Source organism: Natator depressus, chromosome 9 (assembly GCF_965152275.1).
Source record: "Natator depressus isolate rNatDep1 chromosome 9, rNatDep2.hap1, whole genome shotgun sequence".
NCBI lineage: Eukaryota > Metazoa > Chordata > Testudines > Cheloniidae > Natator > Natator depressus.
Window position 1 is genome coordinate 80417243 of NC_134242.1, and position 21614 is coordinate 80438856.

Consider the following 21614-nt stretch of genomic DNA (forward strand, 5'->3'; position numbering starts at 1 on the left):
CATTAATATTAGCAAATCTGGGCCCTGATTGATGCCAAATGCCTCTTAAATTGTAAGCTCTTTGGGGGTAGGGACTATCCTTTTGTTCTTTGTGCATACAGTGCCTAGCGCGATGGGGTTCTGCCCTATTAGTAAGGCTCCGATATGCTACCACAACACATAATTCTACTACTAACAATCATGGCTTGTGAGCTCCAGTGATTTTCCCTGTTTATATTGCTTTGTTTGACCTGGCCTTGCCTTTTACATTTACTTTTGCAGATGCTCAGCTCTGCCTTTTAAATGTTGTTCACAGTCCTCGCCCATTCTATTCTCCCCAGTTTTGCCTCATTTCGGTTTGACTTTTCGATCAGCTCCCCCTGCCTGATCCATTTATTTCATTTCTTTTGGAAACCCTGAGCCTGTCTCTCCCCCCCCCCCGCATACAATGGGCTTGGGTGACTCCAGCTGGGAATTGTCCTTCCCCAGCCCGTGCTGCACAGCGAGCGCCCGTCGCCTGAGAAAGGCCGCGCTCCAGGGACTGGATGGCCACGAGCCCAGGGACGGTCCTCGCCCAGGGGGTTGGGCCAGGAGGGACACGCTCCCGCTCTGCCAAAGCGCCACGGCTGTAGCCCCCCACACCTCTCAAGCGCTGAGGCGCGAGGAAGCGACCGAGCCCCGCCCCGCACATGCCCAGAGCAGAGCTAAGCGCCAATGGAAAACCGAGGGCACAAAAATTGAGGGCATAGGCGCTTCCCCATGGCTTCACTTCTCCCACGGCACATGTGCGCCAGGTCTCCGCGCATGCTCAGTAGGAAGGCAGGCCGCCCTCTGCTCATGCGTAGTAGCAGAAAGCGCACCGTTCGTTTGGGATGCGGAGCGCCTTTTGTTGCTCCCGCGGCGGGGCAGTTCGGCGGCGCTAGGACCCGGCGGACCGGGCTCGCACGCGGGTTTTTCCTCCTCCTCCTCCTCCTCCAGAGAAAGAGCGATGGCGGCCCGTTAGCGGCGCGTGCAGGCGGCGGGGCTGGGACTGCGCCGGACGCACCGGGGCCATGGGGGGCGGCGCGGCCTGGCCCCCTGCGTGAGGCGCGCCAGGCCCGCGCGTCCCCTCCGAGCGCGGCGCGGCCCTGTGGCGGCGAAGGCCGCTTGCCCTCCTCCCGCCCGGCCGGTGCCGGGGCATCCCCCCAGGCCAGGGCGCGGCAGCGGCCATGGCCACCGAGCTGGAGCCCCCTGCCTCGGGCGCGGCGCCGCTGGAGGCGGAGGAGGACGAGGAGCACTGGTTGTACGGGGGTAGGTAGCCGGGCGGCGGCCGAGCCCAGCGCGAGTCGCCGCGGGGGATGCGCTGTGCCAGATGCTCCCCTGCGCCCGAGCACCCCTCGGCGGGCGGGCGGGCAGGCAGGGTACGGGGACTGTCCGCACTGCACCTCGCCCAGGCTCCGGCTCGGCTTTGGGCCCAGCCCGCCCACACTGACTGGGGCCAGCAAGCGCCCAGGGCCCCCCAGCCCTGGAATGGCTGGGGTCCAGCCCCGGTCGTTTGGCAGTGTGGACGCAGCTCAAGCCACAGACCCTAGTCTGTATAGTGCAGTATAGACGTGTTAGCACAGCTGTGAGACTGGGGTCTAGCTGTTGTAAAGCCAGGCTTAACAGTGCAGTGTGGTTGCTCAAGTGCAGGCTTGGAAACAGTCAGTAGACCCAGGTTTGTAATGCTATGTAGGCATAACCCATGAAAGCTCTCACTAGCCAGAAGGCAAAGTAAACTAGGATAGAGCACAGGCACTCTCCAGATTATGGTCTCCCTCCCCCCTGAGCTTCTGGGCACCTCCCTTCCCCTCACATCCTCTTCTCCTCCTCCTCTTGAAGAGATGATGGAATTGACGGGTGTTTAGGTTTATCTGGGATCCTGTCCATACCCAACCAAGTACATGCCCTATGTGATGATCTTGTATAAGATTCCACTGACCATTGCAGGATTTTATATTGGGAGTGGAATAGAGATCATGGGTTGTGGCACTGCTGATAGACCACAATCAAATGAAAGATTCTTACCTATGTAACCTGTCTATCAGTTTTAGGTTTTTTCTATAGTCTCCATGGCATGACTGGAGTGTTTAAGTTTTTCCCACATAAAATTGTATGGCGGGGTTCCTATGGATTTTTCTCCCTCCCTTTGCTGAAGTGTATATGTACCTACACACATGTGTACGCCCTATTAATTTACTTTGTTGTCCTAGCTATCATGTGTGATGCTACTGTCATCCTTTACTGGGTTATGTCTGTTCCAGATTGTAAACTCCTTCAGAGTAGAAACTTGTTACTTTCAGTTGTTTGCCATGCATGTTTATGGCACTATATCAATAATAGTAAGTCTGAATCCACTACCTCAGCTGGGTGAGCTGGAGTGAGAGTTGACCGTCCATCAGAATTTTTTTCCTCTGGTTAATTTCTGTCACAGTCTTTGATGCTGTTTAATACAGTGTAGCATTGTTTGGCTTGTATATGATCACTTTTTAAGGTAATAGGGTAATGAAGAATGAAAAGGGGCAGAATGAAACTCTAATAGCAAGATATTGGCGTGCATAATAACTTTTAAAATCTGTCAAGTAAATGCATATTTAGGCCCCAGTTCTGTAATTGGATTGATGCAAGTGGACCCCTGTGCCACTTGGGGCTCCATATGTACCCAAGTGAAGGGTCAGGGCCTGGGTTTGCTGGCAGAGCATTCTTGGAACAGTTACCAAGCATCTTTTTCAATGCATCCATCACTCCATGTGTTTTCTACCATTGTGAGCCTTTAAGGTTTTTTTTTGTTTGTTTGTTTTTTTTGTCAATTAAGATCAATATGTTTTCTGGTCTTTTGATTTTTGCTTTTGAAAACTTCTTGACTTGAGGTCCTGTTCCCACCTAGCCTGGTCTGTCTCTCCCACAGAAAAACATGCGTGAAGACTCTTGGAGCCAAGATCCATACCTGGCTTGATAGCTGCCTTTATTCATTCTATTGCATAATCTGGGGTCTAGCATTAAAAAGGCCTTTTTTAATTCTGTGAGTTGTCAAGGATGTGTAATGTTACTTTTTCATTGCTTTATTTCATATTGAGCTTTGCTTGAAAGCAAAGCATTACTTTATAGTGTGTGTGTGTGTGTGTGTGTGTGTGTATATATGACAGTTTTTTCCCAAAAGGCCCAGACTGCATTATAAGTTCTGATCTCTTTGGTTTTTGATTTAATATGTTGTTTTTATCATATTTGCAGATGACACCACTGGTAAGCAAGAAGATGGACCAATTGCTGGGTAAGTCCATAAACTATCCACTCATAATAACTGTATCTGCTGGGAGAACTTTGTCTCAGCATCAGGCTTGTAATACCTAGATACCTTGAGCCTAGTTTCAGATCTTGACAAAGTCAACTCAGCCCCTTGTACTGCAACAAATTGAGTTGTATGAACTTTACTGTTTGGACATCTTTTGGATGAGACCTTCAAAAACAAGTTCTGCGGTGATATTAAGGATCCAGTGTAACTTTTCATAAGATTAGAGAATTCTCCCAGTATCCTTGACCAAAATTCCCCCTCCTCCACTATACTTGTGCAGTGTGGTATGCACCAGCTGTGCCTCCCTCCACCCCAGAGGTGTCTGCATTTGAATGTTTTTTGTATGTGTACATATGATAGGAATTTCAGGATTGTTGAGCAGCTGCCATAAACTGGAGTTCAGGGTGCTCAGCAACGCAGAAAATTGAGCGCAGTGTTCGCTGCGCTTTGGGACCATTATGAATATTATCCTCTTTGGAGCAAGTATCCTCATTCAACCAATATGAACACACACAAGCAAACTGTAGACTATCTTATTGCACGGTTACTTAGCAAACATAATATCAACTATTCCTCGTGACAAGGGATAGTCTCTGATTTTAGACATAAATGTACTACTAACCTACATAAATAGTGTTCTTATCTCTTTATGATTTACATGATATTATCAGAAATGCTCCATAAAATAAAGTAGCTACATCCTTCAGTTTATTAATCTTTGCAAATCACTGTAAAACCTTGAATGCAAAGTATTATTATTATTATTAGCTTCCTGCTCTTATTTTTCTTATAGCCCTCATTTTGAATCTTTGCCCCACGTATAGATTTTGTATGGGCTGTGAAATGAAATGGGTTGCTAAACTCTTTATTAACCATTACCCCCTGATATTTGTTAACCATTGAAATTCGAGTATGATGTTCTATCTGAATATGTTGACTATCCATGGGAAGACAATGTACACCAAATTACATGTCTTCAGTATCTCTTGACATTCCTTGATGGAGAGGATTTTGTGATATTATAGCAGTGCTGTAAAGGGGCTGTTTTATAACTGGCACAAAGGGTTATGTGGGATTCAGGGGATGGAAATAAGATGCCCAGGACTGTTACCAACATAAAACTGATGACATTAATCCTGTCAAAGTGATTATTTGTTCACTCTTCTTAAAACTGTAGGAAAGGGGTTAGGAAGTGGCCATTACTTTATAGATGTGTCCTTGAACTTTCAATTCACAAATTGTAATACGCATCCACAGATACTTCGTGTGATTTGAAGCTGAAGGTAACATTTGTTGCTTTTCTTTAATTCAGTGCTGGCTGTTCAATGACCTTGGATTCTGAGACAATTCTGTAGTTTGAGGTCAATGCTCTTAATTGCTTTTGATCTGGTAAAAAGAATGCCAAAGGCTTTGGGGAGCCATCTGTGGCAATTTCCTCCAGTGGTACTTCTCTTTATCTTTGTACAATGACTTAGTGCCCGTGACCTTGGAGTTGTTGTGGAGTCTGATCTTCTTTTTGAAGCCTGTTATGCTAATTGGTAATGGAAGTGCTTTTGCTACCACCTCAGGAATTTGTCCATACTGGTACCTATGCTTACTAGGACAGCAGCTGAAATCTTTGTCTGTACTTTTGTTTTATTGTGAAACTTTCCACTACCTCTCCCCCAACATGACTGTGTAGCTGATAAAGAATTCATTTAGCCTGTTTGCCCAGGTCTGTCTGTCTCTCCACAATCTTGTCTTCCTAGCCTCCTAATAAGAGAGCTTCATTAGCTTCCAAAACTGCAGTGGGTTGACTTTATTTTATTTGATTCTTGGTAACAACTTCCAAGACTTTATATTGCTGGGCTCCATGATGTCAATGTGACCTTTGACTTCCTTGTTTAGAGGGTGTCTCCTTTTGTGTGGCCTCTGAAATAGCTTTAATCTGTTCAGTGTATGGATTCTGTGTGTCGTGTGTTTGCAGGATCTAACCCCAAAGGGAGGAAACACTCGCTAACAGGCATGGTGCTTATTCCCATGAGTACCTTCGTTGACTTCAATGGGATTACTCCCAGTAATAAGCTTTGCTCAGATGTGAGTGTTGAAATGTTTGGGCCCTTAAGTCCTCAGTTAAATTAACTTTTTAAAAAAGGATTCTATTATTAAAATTTCAAAATAACTCTTCCAGTTCCATGGCTAAATACACTGCCTTCTGATTTTTAGTTCCATAACATGTAAGGTACATATGATTTTTGTTGTGACTGGCTTGCTTGGATAATGCAATAAGCAATACTAACATTTGCTCCACAATCTTTAGTTAACAGCATAAATCTGAAAGTGCAATAATGGACATTAGGATTAATCTGCAATGAATAAGGAAATGGGATGGTCTAGGGATTGTTAATTACCTATCCTTTAATCTTCAGGTGACTGGTTACAATTCAGTCGAGGTCCTTAATAACTGAATGTTGTTAATGTTTGGTGGCTTGTAGAAAGGGAATCAGTTGATCTTAATCTAATTCCTACTGGGCAGGTGTCCTCTTCACTTTAAAATGCTTATATAATTGGCACTCTTGTTGGCAGTCTCAGGGAAAGGCCAAGGATTGAATGGGTCATGGAGACTGAACCATCTTCTAACCCTTAGAAGTAGTGGGGTGAGGCACACTGATAATCTTTCAGAGCTCCTGCAAGTGCCTTAGCTCATCTGTGGATAAATAAGTGTTTGGTGTGCAAGGCTGCCCACTTGGCATCGTTCAGGAACTCTAAATTGGCTTTCACCAAAAAAAGCAAAACCTGCTGAGATTGAAATTTGAGCTAACTACTCTACTACCAGTCACCAGAATCAAATATGTCTGTTCTTGGTAAAACTATGATCAGAATGTTATCTTGATTCTGTACTGATGGGCACTTTGGACATATGAATAGGTTGCTCCATGGGTCAAGTGTATTTATTTTGGTCTGTTATATTTGGTAGACATGCAGAATCTTCTCATCCTTTGCAAGATGCTCCTCAGGAGAGCCGGCCTGTCACCAGTGAAGACCGAGAGATGTCTCAACATGTATGTGTTACAGCTGTAACTGCTGGATGTGGCTGTTGCTGTGCAGTGCATGTTCACTGCTTATAAATATTGGTGTATAACAAGGCTCAAGGAAACAAGGGGCTACTATCTGTCATAAATATAACTTATTACACCTATACCATAACAACTTATTAATTAGCAATTCTAGGTGCTAATTACAGCATATAGCTTTTCTGCCTAAAACGCCAATGGTCAGAGTATTAGGTGTTGGGGTTGCCAAGATCTGCTTCTGACTCAGCCATTGACTCCTGGGATTACTCATTTTGAGCTTCTCAACTCCTTTGTACCTTAATTTCTCTGGCCCTGATTCAGGATAACACCCCACTGAAATTGGTGAGAGTTAACCACATGCTTAAAATTAAATGTGTGCTTAAGCACTTGCCTGAATCAGAGCCTAATGTGCAAAACTGGTGTAGTAACACTTCTAGGCAACCCCACAGGGCTGCGGTGGGAGTTAAAGTTTGAAAATAATTCAGACATCCTTGGATAAAAGGTGAAAAGATATTTATTAATTGTGTAAAAAATATTCTTGATTATTAACCAAGTGAAAAAGGACGTCTTTGTAACAGAATAATTCTTCCTAACTTTTACTACTTTATTGAGCTTTTAAGACTTGTGTTCTCATCCAGGTGAATTTCTTGGGTGTAAGTATCAATGAGTCTTCATGTGTCTGTTACTGTTAGGCCCCTCCAAGTGGTGAAGATGAGGAGGAAGACAGTGATAGCGACAGTGATGATGATGATGATGTGAAAGTTACCATTGGCAACATTAAAACAGGAGCACCATCATACATGTATGTATTTCTGGTTACAGTGCCTGCTGTTTATTGATCTTACCATTTTAAGAGTCAGTGAGTTTAATGGCTAGTGCCTGTTTCTGTCATTGGCTTGCTGGGTGACCCATTTGTAAAATGAGGCTAATACTCCCCATGTCAACTGCCATCATGTTAAATAATTAATATCGGTGGAGCACTTGACTGAGTGAAATAGAAGGTGGGAAGTAGTGCAAGTCCTTAATATTACTTTGATTCCTGAGGTTTTGCTGAATTTAAACGAAGAATCAAGCTAAACAGCAGATGAATTAAATCGAAGTCCTGAATTAATTAATTGTTTCAGCTGGCCAATTCTTCACAGCTGAGGAATGGTGAGACCAGTTTTGCAAACCAGCCACCTGTCACTGAGATGGTTCAGAATCTGAGTCTGAATAACACTTAGCTATTCTGTATTAGATGGAAATAAGGGGGCAGCATTTCTGGTTGCTGCTGGCAACCATTGTTTTAAGGAAACCTTTTACCTGTTCATTGCAGTATATTGTAATCCTTCGTTGCAAGGATAACTCTCCTCTGCTTTTGCAGGAAAGGTTTGGGGTCTTATGGATCATTCTAAAGAGCGATGGCCCCATTCAGTCATTCTTTGATTCATTAGATTTTTCCAAACATCCTTATTTGGATTCTGTGTTTTTCGTTGTGAATCAGACCGCTCCCTTCCTTTCACATATTCTGTACAGACTTGCTGCTACAATTCTTTCCCCCATTGCCCAGCTCCATCCTAATTCGTAATCTGTCACAAGCGTGTTCTCTGGCAGGATGGTACCTACCAACACTGGGGAAATCATCAGGCTCTGCTTCTGAGTCCAGACAGTCTTGTGTGTTGCTGCGTATCTGAATGTACACTGCTGGATATCCATTTCAGTATGCTGCCCTCTCCACCATCAATAGATTTACATGAACAGTGCAATTTAATTTTTAAAGTAGTGGAGTCTTAAGATAAGGTAAAGGGCATTGTTGGTTGGGACAAATCTTTATGTTAAGGCTAGAATGTACAACAAAAAATCCAATCTATATATTGAAATACTGATGCAAATCTCTTCTCATTCTTTTCTGTCTAGGGGGACTCCTATGAATCTGAACTTAAAAACAGGTAGAGGCTATGGAACATCCTCTTCAGGTATTATTAATCATAATAATAATATTTATTTTACCTTCTGTATTTTGGGGTATTTCACACTTCTTGCACGGGTTTTTTTGCTGAAGTCTCTGGCATGAATGGCTGGAACAGCGAAAAATATTGCTTTCTCTCTTTTGAAGGTTGTGTGAAATTAAAGTATCTTCTTTAAAGCAAGAGTGAGCTCTGTGCAATGAGTTTCTTAAAGATTAATGGCTGGCTGGGGAGAATTGAGGGCCCAACATGTGTTGGAGGAACAGCCAGCTGGTAATTGATCACCTGGAAATGCCAGGCAGCCAGGTTGTAATTGCTGTTTTAAACTGAAAATGGGGGAAAAAAGACAATAATCCCTGTGTAACACATCATCTGTCCAGTACAGGATGTTACTAGAGAATAAATGCTTGGGGCTGGATTTTACTAGCCTTGCTTGCACTGAGCGTTGCCTCACTCCATGAGTTGGCTTACTGAGATCAGTAGGGCTACATGCAGTGTAAGATATTAATCGTCAGGAGTAAGGGCACAAGAATCTGGCCCTTGATTGTTTACTAATTAGTTGGCTGGAATCAGCCCTCAGTGCCTCATTCAGTTTGTATTCTACATCATATGTTGGGTTTAAAATATCTCTGCAATGTCCTCTTCCCTTTTACCCCTCTTTTCCTTTCGATATGGGAGACTGTCTTTTTTGCAATCCCTATTTTCCCTTTTCCCAGTCTCTTTGTGGTGATTATCCTCACTCTGGCTGAGGAGACTTGAGATGTAGTTGCTTCCAAAGTTTTTTTCTTCTTGCAAAGTGCTGAGCACCAGAGACTCCCTTTGGCTCCAGTGGATTGTTGGCCTATTGTAAAATCAAGCCCAAAGCTAACATTAAAAGGAGACCTGTCTGCATGTGTTGGGGTGGGGATTGTACTGAATGATCTTGAGAAAAATTAAGAATATTTTCTTCTGAGCTAAATCTCAGAGTTGCCTAAATGGCTTATTTCGTTCATCTATATTGCTGGTGTTTGGGGGGGTCTTTTTTTCCTCTCCTCCCAGCTCTCCAGGTTTAGTAGCTATAACACCATGGCCATCTATTCACAAGTCACTGAAAAGTATGTTGTTGGTTTTTTTTTTTAACTCAAAAGTTAGATCTGGTTACATTTAGAAATAGACAGATGCAGAGCTGATGTTAAATTCATAGCAGATGATAATAGCTATTTTAAACTGAATAATTCGCTCATCAAACTGGTGGATTAGAAGCATTGCATTAAAAACAGTAACAGTTTCTCTCTCTTCAAAGCCAAGTTGCAGCCCAAAGGTATTGATCTAGATGCCACAGGGAATATAAATGGATTGCCTGTAATAGAAGTGGATTTAGATTCGTTTGAAGACAAACCGTGGAGGAAACCAGGTGGGGCCTCAAAGTTTCTTGTGGTAAATATTTTCTGCAGTTCTGTTTTATTTTGCTTTTCATGTATAGTTTCTGTCAAAGTGTTGCTGCCATGGGGGATGGAGGGGGAAATCCAAACAACCCTTAGTGCTCAGCTCTGACTCCTGTTCTGAGCAATTAGTGACGCTAACTAGAGTTACTGAGCCATGTGCCAATTTCAACAGTGATCAGAAGAAATTGGGCTAGACTTGTGTTCGGTTTCTTACTTTCCTAAAGAAAAGTAGCTGGTCTTTATAGTCACCCTCCGTTTCCTAGAACATACAGCTCTGGTAGCAGTATAATAGCATTTGGCCAAATCTTGAAGTCAGTTGGACTTTTTGTTGTTGCCTTCTGTGCGATCAGGATTTGGCTGTAGGTGAGAGATGGTCTCCTTTTGATGCACAGCAGCTGGCATGCTTTAGCCCTTCCTGGCTGAACTCAAGGACAACCCTTGTGCACCTTGTCATTGGTGTTCCTTTGGAATGTCAGCACTTCAGTTGGGAAGTACCTGGTGCATGAAGGAGCATGGGGATGGATAGTTTGTTCTTAGCAAGTTAGCATTCACCCACATAATTCCTGTTGTTGTCAGTGGGAGTTGGGGCATAATCCATATATATTGTGAAGGAAAGCAGTCACACTCAGTTCTTGACAGGAGCATCTCTAATGTGAGTTGATGTATCAAAAAAGCCACCAAACAACCAGTAAGGAAAATAAACTGATTTACACATTGGAGGGAAATATTGGTTGTTTCCTGCCAGTGTGTAACAGGGCAAGAGTTTGAGTCAGAAGATGGGTTCCGCTCCAGGGTCTGCCACTAGCTAACTGTGTGACCCTGGGTGAGTTACTCTCCATGCCTCAGTTTGTGTCTCTGTATTATGTGGATAGCGATACTCATCTTTGTAGAACGCTGAGATCTATAGATAAAAATTGTTATGTAACATAAGATTAAAATATGGGAAGTTTATTTTATCTTCTGTTTATTTTGGTTTTGTATTGGGGAGTTTTCTACATCAAAGTGACTCTTGTGTACAAACTATAAAATGCTTGAAGTGAAGTCTTTTCTATTTTTCAGCTGTGTTTCTGGACTTCAGTTATTTTTTATGAGAGACCCAAACACTTATTACAGCAGCCGTGCAAAATTGGCATGAAAATCTATTAGTCTGGGCATAAAATCCACTCACTTGCTCCTTCATATAATGGCGGGGAGCTAATATTTAATAATAATAAATATTAATATTAAATATATTAATATAAATATTAATAAATATTTAATAATAAATAATAATTTACTTGTTTTTGGAATACTGCGCATGAGATGTGTTTGATACATCTCACCCACCTGAAATGAAGGGCAGTAGGAGGGACTATGGAAAATTCAAATCACTGTGTTATTTCAGTATTGAGCAGTAGGCACTTTGTGATGAATGGGTGTTGGTGTAGATGTAATAGAAAATATATCCTTTTTTTCTGCAGGGGATTTGACTACGAAGTGAAAGAGAGACTAGGAAGAGAAGAAGTTAGGAAAGAACAGAATTAGAGCAGTGATACCAGTAAAGTTCAGAGATACGAGCGTGGGGATCATTATTGTCCTGCAGACTCATCTCTGGACCAGGAATGATCCAAGTAGTCATAAAATAATATTGCTTTGAAGTATGAATTGAGGTAAAATTAAAGCACAAGCTCGGCCCATATTCTAACATTCACATTAGGTTGTTCTTTGTGCTACTTCAGTAGCCTCTTCCTGGGCAGCCTTCTTGGTTATGTCCTAGACAATAAGATCAGTCAGCGAGATAGTGTCTCCTTAATAAGCCGGGGAGGGGAAGGAAACTTCACACCATCAAAGCATGAATGAAGGAGCAAAATCTAATCCAATGAAGCAGATGTGTAAATTTCATGTTGCTACACCTGAGTTGGAATACATCTGCCCTGGGGGTGCAGCAGGAAAAGTGGCTGGCAGGAGGGTGTAAGAAAGTATAAGGTCAAAATCCTGACCTTATCATGGCCAGATAGTCTTAGCTGAAACTCAAGGATTTAAACTAGGATTTGTTGTTTTACAGTTGGTCAAGCTAGAAATACCTTTGTAATGGGAACATTGAGGGACTTTTTGACAATGCTAGGAAGAGCTTCTGTTTTACACTGCTGTAGAGTTATGTCTTGATACAATTTTGTAAAATTATCCACAAGTGATAAAGACAGAACCCTTAAATTATCACATCTCCTCAGTTCAAATCCTGGCTGGGATCACAACTGAACAATAAGTCTGTATGATGTAAACCATGTTATAAAGGTCACTTGCAGTTTAGCACAGTTGATGCAATGGGCAGGCCCTGGTGTAGAGAATCTTTAATCAGAATGGCAAAGGGCAGTCCAGGTCAGAATAGAAAAGCATTGATGGAGCTAAAGTGGAAAAAGTCTCTATGCCACTGACAGTTAGTTTTCATCAGCACTAAACTCCTCCGTAGAATTATAAGAGGACTAATATAGGATACCACTCTGAAAAACTAAATCGATGAATTCACATAAGTTATCTCTCTTACAATATCCTGAATTTGTGTTGAACCTTGCATCCAAAGGGTCCCAGAGCACTTCATAGAATATCAGAGTTGGAAGGGACCTCTGGAGCTCATCTAGTCCAACCCCCTGCCCAGAGCAGGACCAATCCCCAACTAAATCATCCCAGCCAGGGCTTTGTCAAGCCTTATCTTAAAAACTTCTAAGGAAAGGGATTCCACCACCTCCCTAGGTAATGCATTCCAGTGTTTCACCACCCTCTTAGTGAAAGTTTTTCCTAATATCCAACCTAAATCTCCCCCACTGCAACTTGAGACCATTACTCCTTGTCCTGTCATCTGCTATCACTGAGAATAGTCTAGAGCCATCCTCTTTGGATCCACCTTTCAGGTAGTTAAAAGCAGCTATCAAATCCCCCCTCATTCTTCTCTTCCATAGACTAAACAATCCCAGTTCCCTCAGCCTCTCCTCATAAGTCATGTGTTCCAGACCCCTAATCATTTTTGTTGCCCTTCGCTGGACTCTCTCCAATTTCTCCACATCCTTCTTGTAGTGTGGGGCCCAAAACTGGACACAGTACTCCAGATGAGGCCTCACCAATGTCGAATAGAGGGGAATGATCACGTCCCTCGATCTGCTGGCAATGCCCCTACTTATACATCCCAAAATGCCATTGGCCCTCTTGGCAACAAGGGCACACTGTTGACTCATATCCAGCTTCTCGTCCACTGTCACCCCTAGGTCCTTCGCTGCAGAACTGCTGCCTAGCCTTTCAGTCCCTAGTCTGTAGCGGTGCATTGGATTCTTCTGTCCTAAGTGCAGGACTCTGCACTTGTCCTTGTTGAACCTCATCAGATTTCTTTGGGCCCAATCCTCCAATTTGTCTAGGTCCCTCTGTATCCTATCTCTGCCCTCCAGCGTATCTACCACTCCTCCCAGTTTAGTGTCATCTGCAAACTTGCTGAGGGTGCAATCCACACCATCCTCCAGATCATTAATGAAGATATTGAACAAAACCGGCCCCAGGACCGACCCTTGGGGCACTCCGCTAGATACCGGCTGCCAACTAGACATGGAGCCATTGATCACTACCCGTTGAGCCCGACAATCTAGCCAACTTTCTACCCACCTTGTAGTGCATCCAGCCCATACTTCTTTAGCAAAGCTTTTGACACCGTCTCCCACAGTATTCTTGTCAGCAAGTTAAAGTCAAGGAATAACACGTCCACTGCTTTCCCTTCATCCACAGAATCGGTTATCTCATCATAGAAGGCAATTAGATTAGTCAGGCATGACTTTCCCTTGGTGAATCCATGCTGACTGTTCCTGATCACTTTCCTCTCGTCTAAGTGCTTCAGAATTGATTCCTTGAGGACCTGCTCCATGATTTTTCCGGGGACTGAGGTGAGGCTGACTGGCCTGTAGTTCCCAGGATCCTCCTCCTTCCCTTTTTTAAAGATTGGCACTACATTAGCCTTTTTCCAGTCTTCCGGGACTTCCCCCGATTGCCATGAGTTTTCAAAGATAATGGCCAATGACTCTGCAATCGCATCCGCCAATTCCTTTAGCACTCTCGGACGCAACGCATCCGGCCCCATGGACTTGTGCACGTCCAGCTTTTCTAAATAGTCCCGAATCACTTCTTTCTCCACAGAGGGCTGGCCACCTCCTCCCCATGCTGTGCTGCCCAGTGCAGTAGTCTGGGAGCTGACCTTGTTTGTGAAGACAGAGGCAAAAAAAGCATTGAGTACATTAGCTTTTTCCACATCCTCTGTCACCAGGTTGCCTCCCCCATTCAGTAAGAGGCCCACACTTCCCTTGGCTTTCTTCTTGCCAACATACCTGAAGAAACCCTTCTTGTTACTCTTAACATCTCTCGCTAGCTGCAACTCCAGGTGTGATTTAGCCTTCCTGATTTCATTTCTACATGCCCTACCTTCATATTTTACTAAGAAGTACCCACCTCTTATGAGGAATGCAACAGTTTTGGAACTCACACACCAAGACTATACAAAGTTCAGAACAGAAAGTGAAGAACAACCCCATGTCTAATTCTCTATAGGAAATTTTAAACTCTCCATGTAAGCACTTCAGGAGCATTTGAGAGTGCAAATGTGTACTCCCAGAGTCGCTCTGTTGATTTGTAGCTTCATTTTCAGGTGCTGACCTTTCGGATTACTTTAATTATGGATTCAATGAAGAAACATGGAAAGCTTATTGTGAAAAACAGCGACGGCTTCAGCTTGGACTGGATCCCTCTCCACCTATCAGCAGTGAGAATAAGATCACAGTAAGTAACGTGCTCTCCAGTGTGTGGGTGCAGCACAGAAGCCTGCTCGTTTTGTGGGCACATAAGTACAAGTCTAAAAATGAAAGCTGGTTTAGAAATGTGATCCTGGAATATTAACTGAAAGGCAAGCTGTCAAGAATGATGGACCTAAACATTTTTTTTTTTAGTGGAGATGACATTTTTAACTCTCCCTCTGCTAATAAATTGTTCCCTTGCCTGGTTGAATGAGGCACTCCAGCAAACATGGAGATTATCGATACGATGGCAAATAAAAATCCCCTGGGATGGTGAGACTTAGGTGTATTCCCAAAGAAGGCAGTGCCCTCGAGATTGTCTGGCTGTGGAGCTGGGCAGGTAACACTGCCAAAGCCCTCAAGTTGGTGTGTGTGTGAATTTAGTGCTGGTGAGAGGTGTAGGGTTGACAGACCATTGACTTAAGTCTGGTCTGAGGAGCCAACTGTGATGTGAGGGGCATTGTTTCCCTGGCCTATTCGCTCCTTGGCATCTCTGCCGAGACTTCACCAGGTGTGTTGCCACTTCTTGTGATGTGGACTCCTGCCCACCATGGCCACCAAACTCATTTCGCATGGGCCACCGAATGGCCCTCAGATGGTAACAGCTTTTGGTCACTTGGCAGGATTTGAATGGGTGAGCTAGAGACAAAAGCCTCCATATCCAATTTCCAGTTCCCTGAATTAAGAACTGGAAAAACAGGACCACAGTCAGGTTAGGTATATCTTGGGGCTTCTAATGGGAATTAAAAATGGGGAAAGTAGGCCAAGTGTGGAAAAGTCATTTAACATGCAAAAATCTGTGATTGACTGAAGATTGGATCTTTACTTTGCGTGAACCTTGTCATCCAATTGGATCATTGCAGATGAATGTTCTGGTTTGCTCCTCGTTGGAGCCTCTTTCTCCTACTAAGAGCAGATCTTCATGACTTATAACTCAGCTGGTAACCAAAGACAGATATGTCTCTTTTTTTTTTCTTTTTTTTTTTTTATTCCTCAGGTTCAGCAAGGAAGGACAGGAAATTCAGAGAAAGAACCAGAGAACAACATTATCAAAACAGAATTCAAAACGGATTTTGTGGCTCTGATAGGAGGACGGATGAAGGCTGGGCCTCCACCAAATAGGTAAGGAAGTGTATGGAAGCTGCATTGAAGTTCTCTATTTTAATGTATTAAATAATGGGACAAGTGGGATCCTGCTGTTTCTTTGTCTGAGTCTATTATGGACCCCAAACAAGGCAGCAACTTTTAAACTATATTGGGTATTACCCTGTAATTCAATAGTTATCACCCTCCCCAATGACACTCGGCTGTGTAGTTGTGGAACCCCCCCCCCCCCAAAATCTCCATTTCCCTACCCTGTTGGTGTCCCCACTGTTACACCATGTGGGTAGGTAGGCAGGCCTGGTGCCATGCTGTGTGGTCCCAGCCTTACAAAGGGGAGCTTTGCAGAGGATGGGCTAAGACAAGGAAGTCTTCCTGCTATGGAGCTTCACCTCGTTAGGCTGCTGGTTCTTCCAGAGCCAGGTCCAACTCCCATTGAAGTCAATAAGTCATTCCGTTGCCTTTAACCAGAGCTGGCTCAGGCCTTGGTAATGGACAAGAGGAGCTACTTGGTTTTTGAACTGCCTGCTCTGCATATACTATCAGTTGGATGTCAGTTTGGTGTTTTTTCCCTAGACAAAGTAAAATGGCTTTTAGTAATTCTAACTGGAAACCTGTACTAGACAACAGTCACCTTCCTGACAATATGGCTCTGATTATTTTTTATAAGGAGCTTTGGGAAACCTGGTTACAGGAAACCAAAGCAGATTTTTCTTTTAAAAATCTATGTTTTGCACACCTCTGCTGATCATATCTAGGAACCAGTCCTGCACCTGTGTGTCTCTCTTTTCAGTGGAGACTTTGAGTAGAATGAGAAGAGAGGTTCTCTGGGTTCGCTCTGGATTATTCATACTAAAAGAACTTTAAAGTTCCAATTCCTTTCTTTCTGTCTAAGCGGTTAGGTGTGTCTTGCATTTCCTGCTTTCTCGACAGAGAAATCAGACTGATCAGTTTTACTTTCCAGCTCTCGCATGTGATGCTATTCTTTCTCAAAGTCTGTGCAAATCCAACCTGCTCCTACTGAAATAAATGAAAACTTTTCTTTCCTTTTTGGGCTTTGTAAAGTTCCTTTTTCTTTAAGAAAATACATTCTAGCCCTAATACATTTAGCAATGTCCATTTTAACATGGAATCAGTATTGGCTTTATCTAGAGATTAACCTGGATTAAAATCAATGTGTTTAAATACCTTTGGTGCTATAGCCACAGCACGTCTCTATGTTGGCACTAGGATACATGCCATGAAATTGGACATCTATTGTGCTACTATATCTCAACAATCAGCAGGTTTTGTTTACAAAGTCTTGTTTCCAATGACAGTGGAAATGGGAAGGACAGCAAACTTCACTAGTTTTGTTTAGCTCTGGCCCTTCTGTAACTTGCTTGTACCACAGTAGAAGGTGTTAGGTGTGATCCTACTTCTCACCGGATGGATTGCAGCAAAAGCTGACTGTGGCGGTGCTGTTTGCAATGGCTTTGTCAGGCAAAAGATGCAGAAGTCACAAACTTTGGGTGGGGGGAATGCAACACTTAATGGGATCCCATTATTTGGAGTCAAGTATCCTTTATTGTTAGTTAAAATACTGTGAACTCTTTTTAGTAAATGACTTCAACAGTTAATTAAAAGCTCATGTGGCTTTCCAGTAAAGCCAGACTGAAATTTCCTGGTGGAGTTTCACTCAGTAAGGGGCTGGCTAGAATGGCCCAGACCTGGGTTTATGTCCTAACATCAGCTACTGTCACAAAAGTCATGGCAAATTCACAGCCTTCTGGAGGAGGGGGACTCTGCATCCTTTAAAGGATCAGGCCCTTCATGAGCTGCTGTCTCTGCACAAGAAACTCTAACCTGTCTATTCAGATAGACAGTCCCAACTGCCTTGTCACTTGGTCTTTATTACTGAAAATATTTTCATAAACCTACGTTTGATTCCTAAAATCCCTTCAACTCTCCTGCTTCTCCTTCATCCCCCAAATCCTGTGCTTGTGACATCACAGCTGTGAAAATAGTTGTGTCCCCAGTATAGGATTTTGAATAAGCAACAGGAAGATACAAATTCTTGAGAAACAAAGATCCTGGGCTGATTTTGATCTAACTAGGGCAACCAACAGCAGAATCTGCTCCCCTGTTTATATGCAAACACCCTTTATTAATATAACGCCCCGTCTTGCTCCCATTACAGCCAGTGGTAAAACTCTCACTGACTTCTTTGAGAGGAGGACTGGGCCTAGGAATAGAGGCAAAAAATGTGTCCAACAGTCAGAATTGTAACCAAAGAGTATTTGGTTTAGAGTGATGGTCTATGAGGGTTAGCATGGATCCATCATGAAATGGTGCAAATTTGGAGCTGTCTCTGGTCTAAGGGCCTCAAGTGCTGTGCGCTCTCCACTCCTGCTAGATCTGTTTGCAAGGGCATTGGGCCTGATCCTGCAACCTGTACTCACTTGAGTAGTCTTATTGAAGGGTAGGTGAGTGACAGTTTTCAGGGTCTGAACTGGAGATGTTCAACACCCCCTTCTCCCTCTGAAGCCGGTAGAGTATTCTTCACATCTCAGGATCAAGCACTAAGTGGTGTCTAAAGAGACCTAACTCTCTATCTGTAGCCAGAGCTCAAGTTGTGCACATGCAGCAAAGGATTCCCCACCTTTCTACTGTGTTTCCCTGTCAGTTTGAGCTCTGCCTGGAGTGATTTTCCCTGGGTGGAAAAGAATGTACTTGGCCTTTTTGCTTTAGTTCTCCCAGCATGAGAGAGGGCTCTCTGTTGGGGTGGGGGGGAGGGAAAGAAAAACTGTTACTTCTAATTTCTGTGCTGAATCTGAGAAGATATATCTGCTTTGTACCAGGAAGCTGGGTGGGACAATTGATGTGATTGGTGGACAGGCAGGCACTATTAGGAGGGTAGAAGGAAGACGCCGCGATAAACACGCCTCAGAGGAAAATCCCATTCAGGTAAACGGCTTCAAGCTGTCTTCAAACATTTGATATCCCATGCACTTTCAGATGAACTTTGAGCAATTGTCTGCACTTTCCTGACTGTCTACTTCTGTAAAATATGGGGTTTGTTTTAAATGGACACTGTCAAGATTGCAAAATAAATCACCAGTCATAACGTATGCACATGCCATTGCCCCCCTAATGGGTGGAATCAGAACTCAACTGTATCATCAGTGCTAATGGAGATTCTCTCCCCTCCCACACACACTGGGACTTCTGTTTTTTGAACAGGAGGGTCTGAGCTCCCTACTGCCATCATGATATTCAGCAAATGTTAACTGTAAAGTTTCTAGATGGATTTGTTAGTGGTTTTTTGTGCGTGGTTTTTTTTTTTTTTTTTAAAGCCATACCTTGTTACTAATGTGTTCTCTTTTTAAATCTGAAAGAATTGTAACAATCCAATTTACTTTCAGTGTTAATTGCTGTAATTTACCTTTTTCTCATATTGGACAGTAAAACTATTCTGGTCATTTTTCTTTTTCCATTCCCATGCGCTAACCTAGTGCTGTTGTGTGGGGGTTTCCAACATTACTAGGGAATGTTTATGTATTTTTTTTGTCATTTTAAAAAAATAAATAACATTCATGTCAGTTATTATCCGACATTCTTCACCCTGCAGAGTCTAAGTGTTGGGACTATACTACTTAATGGTGTCTTTAAAGGGAACAAAAAAATCAAGTTACAAACTGTGGGCCTGTTCTGATCTCACTTCAGTGTAACTCCATTGACTTCAGTGGTGTCATCCCATATAAAACCTAATGCCCATATTCTGCTGGGATTCTCAGCAGACAGAAGCGAGCGGTTTTCAGAGAGTCCCCAGAACCTTCTGACCAGAACAATTCTTTCCTAACTGTCCCCTCCAACGCAAAAAACTAGTGTGCATGACCCCCCAAAATCTTTTATAAAATAACAATGTTGGGAAAGTGCAAACAAACCTTTTACTAAGGGTAGGCCCCAGTGGTGCATCAAGGCTAAATCTGCTTAGTAAATTCTTCTTCCCTTTACCGAGCGCTGGTGTCTGCATATCCAGATCATTTTGGTGTATGCTGTATACTGAACTTTAAAATAGTGGCAATGTGAACATAAAGGGCCAAATTCTCTTGCCAGTTAGACTGGTGTGACTCCAGCAGTGCTCCGTTAATTTTGATGGTGGATTTACACTGATGCAACTAGGAGCAGAATTTGACCCCATACTGTATTTGTGAAGAAAGCAAATTGGATGCACTTCAAAAACAAATTTTTGAACAGAATTGTCTGTCTAATAAGAGTTAGCATATCACCACTCGAATGGGGCTGCTCTTATTTTGAGGGCTGTGATGTGGGGCCTGATCTCAAGAGTGGCTGTGTCCAGCCCCTCTTGGGATCCGGTTTTTGGCTAGTTCTAAGGGTATTATTAACGTAAGGGGCATGCAAGTGACCCATTCAGTCATAATTCTGTGCATCCCTGCGGGAGGGGTATCTCGCATAGGAGTAGATTTGTAGCTAGCTTGGACTCTACCACTTGCTGTGTTCATGCTAGCAAAGATGTTTGTTGGCAGGGCATTTCCTTGCATGCTGAGCTTGTGACATCTCCCCTGTAGTGTGTCTAAAAGGCTGAGACTGTCCCCGACTTACTCCCTCCCTGTAATGTTGGGGTGCTTGGGTTCTGTGGCACATGACCCTTTTGCCAGCACTGGGAGACACTGACTGCAGGCTCCAAGGGGTAAAATACCATCTTCTATTTTCTGTCTGTTTTTGTTTTAAAGGTTCTTGGAGATCATGGAAATAAGCCACAACCCCCACAGCAGCCCCAGCAACCGTCACAGCCCCAGCAGCCACCTCAGCAACAGCCGTTTGTACCACCAGCAGGTCCCCCACCTCCCCCAATTGCTGGGCCACCCCCACCACACTTTCTGCACCCTCCCCCTCCAGTTACTTCTGTCCCACCTCCTCTGCATCCTCCAGGTAGGTATTTGCTCTGAATACAGAGCAATCTTGATTGCCCAGCTATCTCTGGGTGTGTTAAGTTCAGATACCTGAGGCTTGGGGAAATCAAAGGTATCTTTAGTATAATTAAGAAATGTTAAGGGACAGTTGAGCAGCCATGTATCAGATCACTGAGATTCCGCTAACTCAAACTGCAACTCAGACAGCTGGGGAACCCTCCCTGCCTTCAGATATATATATGCCTTCAAACTCTTCAGGGCTGCTGTTCCTCTTGAATGGCTCTCAGTGTTTTGTTTCAGTCGCTGATGTCACTTGGATACCATGCTGCTTGGCATCTTACACATGGATAAGTAGACTAGCAATTTCTATTAATCTTTGAAGGAAGATAGGAACATAGGAATTGCCTCATTGGATCAGACTAGCGTGCTATCTAGATAGTCCAGGATCCTCTCTGACAGATACTTCAGAGGAAGGTGAGACACCCCGTCCGTAATGGACAGTTCTGGAATAATCTGCTTAGAGGGGAAGTTTCTTTCTTACTCAGGTTGGGTGGTGGTTAGTTTGTGCCCTGAAGTCTAAGGGTTCATATCCCTTCTATATGTGTATCCTATACATTTTATCATACCTTGTGTCACTGTGGGATATTACTTGTATAAACATCTGAGAGTGTAAGCAGGTATTAGAGTTCTGCCCATTTTATTTTTCACTTTTAAGAGAATAGTGTGAATGTATGTGCAAATGAGGGGCCTCCCATGGACTCCTGGCAAGCTGTCAGTGTCTCTCAATGTCGTCAAGTTTGTGCTCCCTTACAGAGATTGAGTAGGTAGGCATGGTGCTGAGTGCACCTGGCACTTAAGAAGACACACTTAACTTAAAAATCACATCTCCCAGAATGCTTTTTACCTACGGTAGTTACAATGCCTAGGAGGCTAGAACCTGATGAGATAGAGGGAGGGTGCCTCTATTTTTGTCTGGGTATCCCCCCTTTGTCTTTGGCAACATTTTGCATATAATCAGTTTCTCTTTCTCCTGCACAGTCACTCACCTTCTTCTGATGTTTGTATGGATCTTACACAATAGCA

The 21614-nt window shown here is 43.5% G+C and overlaps 1 protein-coding gene across 3 annotated transcripts in view; it reads left to right on the top strand.

Annotated features, from left to right (window-relative positions):
- Positions 1 to 1148: 1148 nt before the first annotated feature.
- Positions 1149 to 21614, top strand: part of LOC141993117 (uncharacterized) — a 34668-nt gene continuing 14202 nt past the window's right edge. Inside the window, exons 1-10 of one of the 3 annotated variants that reach the window (XM_074962430.1) lie at positions 1149 to 1269; positions 3229 to 3268; positions 6246 to 6330; positions 7035 to 7144; positions 8239 to 8297; positions 9571 to 9681; positions 14370 to 14500; positions 15512 to 15636; positions 18456 to 18561; positions 20352 to 20550. In XM_074962430.1, the coding sequence (XP_074818531.1) occupies positions 1188 to 1269; positions 3229 to 3268; positions 6246 to 6330; positions 7035 to 7144; positions 8239 to 8297; positions 9571 to 9681; positions 14370 to 14500; positions 15512 to 15636; positions 18456 to 18561; positions 20352 to 20550 (1048 nt within the window). In that variant the 5' untranslated portion in view covers positions 1149 to 1187. Of the gene's footprint in view, positions 1270 to 3228; positions 3269 to 5315; positions 5366 to 6245; positions 6331 to 7034; positions 7145 to 8238; positions 8298 to 9570; positions 9682 to 14369; positions 14501 to 15511; positions 15637 to 18455; positions 18562 to 20351; positions 20551 to 21614 lie in introns of those variants that run through there. The other 2 variants (XM_074962431.1, XM_074962432.1) reach the window with 2 other exon arrangements.